The sequence below is a fragment of the Pollachius pollachius genome (assembly GCF_949987615.1).
Source record: "Pollachius pollachius genome assembly, chromosome: 7".
Classification (NCBI taxonomy): Eukaryota; Metazoa; Chordata; class Actinopteri; order Gadiformes; family Gadidae; genus Pollachius; species Pollachius pollachius.
This window is the reverse complement of record NC_136940.1, coordinates 20,788,010-20,795,779: the sequence shown is the minus strand read 5'-3', so window position 1 is coordinate 20,795,779 and position 7,770 is coordinate 20,788,010. Positions and strand designations below refer to the sequence as shown.

Here is a 7,770-nt window from a genome sequence, read left to right as displayed (position 1 = left end):
CTTCTTCAATGTCCAAATCACAGTTTAGAGATGTGAGAGATCTTTCTGGAATTCTCTTGATGGGGTTGTGTACTGTAGTAACATCACCTCTTCTGTACACAACCATTGCCATGGCATGTGTGGTATTCTTTCCATCCAGTGTCTCTTCATTCTGGTCAAAGTTGTCAATAGCAGCATCAATTATGCCATGATCTGTTGTACTTGACAGGCCATTTGGGATGTAAACGCCTTTGCTCCTCTGCAATTGATCTGCTGCTACAGATGTGAGAAACTGCCGCACTTCAGTGTAAGAGACACAATGACCCATTGTGTGTAGCTTGTTGATAATGCTCTTGCTCCCAAACTCATGATGGATCATGACGCCCAGTCCAAGTGTGATAGGTGTACGGATGTTGCAGCACTGGGCAATTAGTTCATGACAAAATGTTATAACACGTATGTTATCTTTTGTCGCTGGGTCATCATTACAGGTCAGCACTTTTTTAAATGCATGTGGACTAACACACCAGTTCACAAAATCATATAAAATGTCTGGTACATATTTACTGCACTCGACTGGGGACATCTTATCACTGCTTATGTAGAATTGAGGCTCATGCTCTACATTTTCCATAGCTTTCCTTAATATACCTGCAGCCTGGTGTAGGATTTGTGTATCAGTTAGAGACTCTCTTCTCTGTGGCGGCAATGTCTCCCTATCTTCTGTAACTTTTTCTCTGAGAAGAGCCGCTTCTTTCATTGCTTGACCAACTGTAATGGCACCAGAACAGATCAGATCTGATTTTCCAGGACGTTCAATGAAGATAAGTTTCTCTCCATAATGTTGGTTCAACTTTGCTTTGAGTCTCCAAGCTGGATACTTCGCAGGTTCTTGAGTAGTGCTTATTTTTCCCACATAGCTCTGAGTTAGAGCACTTAGTGTGGTAACTGTCATCTTCTTGGAAAACAAGGTCTTACTTAATTCTTCAGTTAGCTCAATGAAAGCTTTTTCATGTTCATTTAATTTATTTTCTGAAAGATGTTTGTTTCTGGCTGCTGTGATGTTATTTTTTGAAATGTAGTGTCCTAGGCAGCTATTGTGGTACTTTGCATCATACGCAAATAGGTCGACATGATTCAGCATGCGAAGATGAATTTTCTCGTCAAACCTCTCTGCGGCTGCATCGAGGACCTTTGACCTTGTGCTTTCTCCTGTACCAGTGCTTATAGGGGTCAGGCCTTCTTTCTTTGTGGCTTTCTGGCTGCAAATGAAGCACTGGCTGCGGATGTCAAATCCTGGCTCTCTGGTCAGTCTTTTGCTCTGATATTGCCCCTTGGCTGGTTCTTGCTCAATGGCAGTATGCTGATAGTGACTCGAACTAGAATAACTAGCCCTGCATGACTTGTGATATGAAGCTTTAAACTTAAAGGACAAGATGTCATCCGAGTGGGGGGATATCCTCTCATGGACTTCATCACCACGTTCCTGAGCAACCTTCAATATTGTTGTGAGTGCTTCTAAGGTAGGTTTCCTGACATATGGATTCTTCTTATCTCCTTCTAGAGGCTTTTCACATATTAAGCACAACTTGTCATCAAGTTGTGCATTGCTTGCCATCTCTGTTGGATCCATTTTTACTGTGAACTGTGAAAAATATAACTATTAATTTTACTCATGTTCTTGGTAACATAAAATAGGCCTCAAATTTAAACTTTTCAAAAAGAGTAGTATTACATTTGTATAAATTTGTGTCTTACCCATTATCGGTCATCTTATTGGTGGTCCTTGGTTAGATTTTCCTGGTTAGATCAGTGCATATATCTCCTCTTGGACAGCCAGGTGTAATGATTTAGCTAACAGCTTATTTAGCTAACAAACCACAGTTCTTCCCCTGCTGTCATTGGTTGAACTGAATTGGCTTCAATTTACTGCTTAAAGTAACTACTAAATCTCAATCATCTATTTGTGATTGGCTCTCTGTATTTAGGCCCCTGCAATTCTCTGTGCACCTTTGGATAAAACATATATTACTTCTGAAATCATAAATTAATATTTCCACTATTTATTACATGGCTTTATGTTGCCCCTGCCGCATACATCATGTGTGATTGAATATGGCATTGTGCTTTGCTCACATATATAATTGCCTCAATCCAGGGATTGAGTACTGTATGTAATCCAACAATGTCAACTCAGACAGAGAACAGTTAGTCTCATTTTCTATGCACTCAGTACAAGATATCTTCACACAACCAACTTGTTATTGTTTAATAGCATCCTAGGTGATGGAGTAGCAGCTATTTGACATAAATGTATGGTTTATCCGCCTAAACTAAAGTTATGTTAAAGGACTGTTATTCAGTATTCCTTTTGGTAAATTACATTCTGACTTTTTGGTGATGTAGGGTAGACACCTGGTTCATACCTCAGCAATTCTGATGGAGATAAGAGTGAGCATTCTCATGTTATAGGCTTTTTGGTCACCTTTGCCCTATTCAGATTTGCTTTTTTCAGGGATTGGGGCAGGTCTAAAGAATAGCCCAAAAACACATTTTCCCCCCAAAAGAAAGTTTCGCAACACTCCATTTCATTAATGGGAGACCTTAAAGATAAGAAAAAACATGGTTGCGTTTAGTTCTAAGTCGGGTGGGGGTATCTCAAAAACTAAGGCCTTTTTTGACATCTTGCTACTTGACTATATAGGGACACTGTCTCTTTAAGATTCCGTGACTTATGTGTTGATATGCCGGTCGGTGCGATGTTGGAATTTAACGTTTTTTATATGACAATGGTGGAGCCATTGTCATCGACACACTGCGCGTGTGACGATGGCAGAGCCGTTATTTTTAAATACATAACGTCTTATTAACTCAGCGAGTGTGTCGCTGCCTTTGTCTTGACTTACGGTGTGTGCGAGTGCGTGTGTGTGTGCGCTTCCGTGTATGTGCTGCTGCCTTTGTCTTGACGTGCGGTGTGTGCTCGTGCGAGCGTGTGTGTGCGTGTGTGTTTGTGTGTGTGTGTGTGTGTGTGTGTGTGTGTGTGTGTGTGTGTGTGTGTGTGTGTGTGCGTGTGTGTGCATTTACATGTATGTTTGTGCGCATGTGGGTGTGTGTGCGGGGTGTGTGTATGCGGTGTGTATGTGCATGCTTGCGGTATATGTATGTGTTCGCGCATGCTGTGTGTGTGTGAGAGCTGCAGGCTGCTTGGCACATGCGCACATGAGTAACTTGAGTAACTGGTGCGACAGGCCTTCTGTTATAGTAGTAGGGTAACATAAACCACGGAAAGAACCTGCTCTGGCAATGTTTATTCAAATCTTTACACAACGTCTGGAATATTAGTTTAGAAGTCTGGAAACCCCATTGGCTCTTGTCCCGGCGACTTCATGTGGCCAGTGTATCCAAGGCTATTGTTTGAGTAGATAAGATCTTCATGAAGTGCACGTAAACCAACTCCCATTTTGTCTTTCCTTTGTTCCCGGCAATCGGAGGTGATGGCTGCTGTTGGTGCAGGAAGTGAAAGTACAGAAAACTCTAGTCAATTACGCAGTGACTAGTCCCTGCAGATTAAACTTTTGAATCCGTATGGCCACATCTGATTATCAATATAAAGCCATAATAATAATGACATGTATGAAATTTGGACAAAATGTTTAACAATAAATTGTCTTCACATTTGACCCCCTTATTTGACCCCCTACACAGAGGGTGTAAAACTGATGCCAAGTGATGCCAAAGTTACGAATGACGTGCTTAATAATTTTAGCATGGTACAGATGCTTTATAAAAAATACTCTCATTACACGTACTTAACTTAAAATGCATTGCTCCTAGATTGCAGAAGGGGTATGATCTGTCATATTTATTTATAAATAAATATAAATAAATAAAATACTATATATGTGTGTTTCCTTAGATGTGACCATGAGATTTTTATTTTTTTTGTTATACAGTATTTCTCAGTTATTCTTATCACTAAATGTATTTTATTTGGAATGAACGTAAAATATCTAATCTTTTCTGCGGAAACAAAACTTTCAAACAGAGGTGGGGATCTGGCAATGCCACTTATTTCTTGGCAAATGGAAAGGACATCCCGAGCAGGAAACAAGCTACTGATCTCCTGGGGAAGGAAGGAAGATGTATTTTTTTTTAAATGTGGTTCCAAAGGTGTCCCTTTGAAGGTAAGGGTAAAGTGGACAGCGTTCCATTTTTTTTTTACTTTTGTTATGCTAATGTAACCCAGGCCGTGCGAGCTCACGCCACTCCACACCCGGACTCTGCGTTGTGTTTGGTGTAGGTGTTGGGGGGGGGTGCGGAAGGAGGGACACACGGATGGTTTTCTTGATTTATGGCTCGGACCACGCCGCCGTTTATTTCTCTCATTCACAGCTCAAACGTTCAACCTTACGGCAGAGAAACAAACAACTGACAAAAATGGCGCTTGCGCGGGCGAATCCCTGCAACAAAATGGTGGCCTGTAAGGCCAAAAGGCCACAATCGCTAAACCGCTGAGGACCAACAACAACACAACAGCGCCATCCATGGTCGCGAAAAGGCAACTACCCTACACTAACATTGTTCCAACGTATCAAATGCATCAAAACAAAAACACTACATGAACAAGGCTTTTGATTTTAAAGAAGGGAGGTAATGATAAGTATTCATTAACTGCACTTTGTATTTTATTCTAGAATTATCTCCATTAACTCAACTTCAAACTTGAAATGCGACATCACTAAAGGAGATGTAAAGTTTGTTTTATTTTTACGTGATATCTGTTTAATCAGTGCTTTATAGGCATTCACTCATTATTTTTCCTAATGAGAAAATGGTGAGGGAGTTATAATTACATTTGAGGTAGCCAACCACCTAGCCAAGATCTAAGTAATCACTCACAAAATCTCCCTTTCTATTCTGCAGCACATCTGATTAAACCTAATCCGTTACAATTCAGGGATTCCACACAATATTTATGAAAGGTAGTCCAAAGTCAAGCTTTCAAATTGCTGTGAATATTGCAGTATATAGTATGGTTTTCAATTGAACTGATCCCATCTTTTGAAACATTCACAAAGAGTCTCAAATCAAATAAGTAAGAGCATTTTCAAAGAACTTCGTCATTTTTTTTATGAATGGTCTTTTTTTTTAATCAAATCGTAACTTTCCCTCAAAGTAACAGGAAATGTTTTTTTATACTATCTCACTCAATCCTTCCTGTGTGGATTTCCTGCTTGGCTTATATCCTGATTATTTGACAGTTGTTGGCAAGTTGCCTAAACGTAACACAAAGGAATGAGATCTGTCTATATCTTTCCTGAGAAATTAGACAATACTTGCACGTCATTTAAAGGAAAATCATACACCAAAAGGCCAAGAGTTTTATTTGATCAATTTACAGTGTAGACCACAGGCCAGAAAGGTGCAATAGTGGATACTAACCTTTCTGACAACATAATTACAATTACAATTAGGGTATACTTGATCACATCTGTGATCAAGTATACCAAGAAGAATATCACAAGATTTATTTGTCCGTCTATTTCTTGTCATCAGACCAGGAGACCTCATAGTCACTGTAGACACTCTTCAGCAGCTCTACGGACACAGAATGATCGGCTTTTCCAAAAGCCTAAAGAGGGGTAAAAATAAATATAAAGAGGATTGCAATTATGAACCGAAACCACGCCCACTTTAACTGTGAGCCCGTGTGCACACGCAATTATTTAATCATTGAATCGGTCGTGTTTCCCTCTTACTCCAGCCATGACTTACAGTTGATTCTCCAAAAACTCTGAGTTTTCTGTCTGTGCTGTTGTTCTCTATCTTCCCTCCACCGAGACATTGACACATCAATCCCAAGGACTCCATCGCTGGACTGACCTTCTCAAATATGTGATCTGAAATCAACACCGAGGTAACGTTAGAAAGGTATATACAGGCCAACAAGACACTGGCGGGTACAAAATCGAAGTGCCTACATTGTCTATCCGGTTTAGACATAAAATGTGGTCAAAGTTAAGACGTTCAGTGAGCATAAATCTGTCGTTTGGCCGAGTTTCTGCGATCAACGTAGCATGCCTGCAACAGTGAACTTCAACTTACTGTGATATTCAGCACTTTTTGTGCCTCTAATTATATTTTTATTTACGTCTCCATCTTTTACATTTACTCTTACTAATATATATTTAAAAGTTCCTTCTGGATCTATCTCTACATTGGGTATTTTTGCCAAAGCTTCAGCCATTGCCAGTGCGACTGCTTTCTCTGCGATTGGCAAGTGCGGCTCCTGTGACTCGACGGATACCGATGAGGACCGCCGTAAATGGACCTGCGGGACTTCTTAAAGAGACAGACAGTGGACAAGTGCCATCGGTTTCCAATGGGGAAATGAACGATATGCTTGTATTGATAGTCTATTGTTTATAATCGGCCAAGCATGCTTATGGTGTAAAGGCGATAGATATCTCGAGACTAATTAGGCTACCAACTCTCTCAAAAAATAATCATTAATGAGCAAAGTAGAACCGTTGCCATTTAAAAACGTATTCATATGTACTTTTAATCATTCTTAAAACACGGGGACATTATCAGAAATGGGGACTGTCCCCGGAAAACGGCGACGTCTGGTCACCCTTTTGGTATAAAGCTTATAATAGTTGATTGCTCATTTAAGCGTTACTTTAGGTTTGGATGTTGTTAGTTTATCATTTCACACTCGCTTGGCAATATTATAGGCATAGTTGACCCATGATTTAAAATGGCAAACATGTCATCAGTCTCCGGGTTAGTACAAGTCAGACAGGAAGGATATGACTAGAAGGAGACAAGGGCAGGCGCCTCAATTACTGTCCCTTGACAGTGACACTTTACCGGTCACACTTTCCCATTTCCCTGAACTCCTAATAAAATGCCGGGCTTTGTTTGATCTTATTTTAGGAATAAGCAAATACTTACATTTATTTATTCTTGTACTGAGAACATACATAACACCAGCAGATATAATTTTAGTTTTCCTTGTTTGCAGAATGCAAGAGGTCCCTAGCCTTTATTTCTCCAAATGTCCGCACTAAATTGACATATTTGTTATAAGAGAGGCTAAACTGACACATTTGGCATTTCCCCAGCACAACATTTATGAGCGCATTTTCCCAAGTTGAAGAACAAACTGGAGACATGAACAGGACTTATTAATTCTCCCATTATCTTTAGTTAACTTTCTTGTTTACATTCTGTTTTCATTGCCTTGTCATCTGGTTATAAGCAAGCACAATTTAACTACATAATAATTCCTATCACTGTTGAAATTGATCTTGACCCTGATCACAACAGAAACACAGGGTTCTTTCACCTGTTTCCAACGTTATCCCTCAATCGAATAAAAACGGGTGAACGAACAGTACTTTCAAGAGATTAATAAAAGATGTGATTGTGTAGCTACTGAAAGTGATGTAATCCGTGTATGTCTAAATAGAATTAAACGTTATGCCTCAGACACATAAAGGGCTGCTGCTATAATTAAAACACCATCTCACTTTCTCTTTTGCTACAGACACATGTCAGGGACCATCTAATGAGTCACAGTCTGTTTTGGGAAGAGGGCTGAACACACTGGGGGACGGTTGTGATCAACATCCCAGAGAAACACAGAGGCTTAATTATATGTATCTTAAGGTCTGAGCTGTGCAGTGTATCATCATCTCTTACCTGTTTCAAACATTCTCGGATCCTTTGCAAGACACTGCTCTAAAGTATCTCTTGAAACATGTCGGCTGTCAGTGAAACATACTT

General features: G+C 39.9%; 1 protein-coding gene across 1 annotated transcript; it reads right to left on the bottom strand.

Moving 5' to 3' along the window:
* Positions 1 to 5,498: 5,498 nt before the first annotated feature.
* On the bottom strand, positions 5,499 to 6,226 carry LOC307078219 (14 kDa phosphohistidine phosphatase; the record flags this gene model as incomplete). Its single annotated transcript, XM_079739927.1, has 3 exons — positions 5,499 to 5,611; positions 5,755 to 5,879; positions 6,085 to 6,226. The coding sequence occupies 3 exons, from the start codon at positions 6,224 to 6,226 to the stop codon at positions 5,519 to 5,521; spliced, it is 360 nt and encodes a 119-aa protein (XP_079596053.1). The 3' UTR covers positions 5,499 to 5,518.
* Positions 6,227 to 7,770: the final 1,544 nt, after the last annotated feature.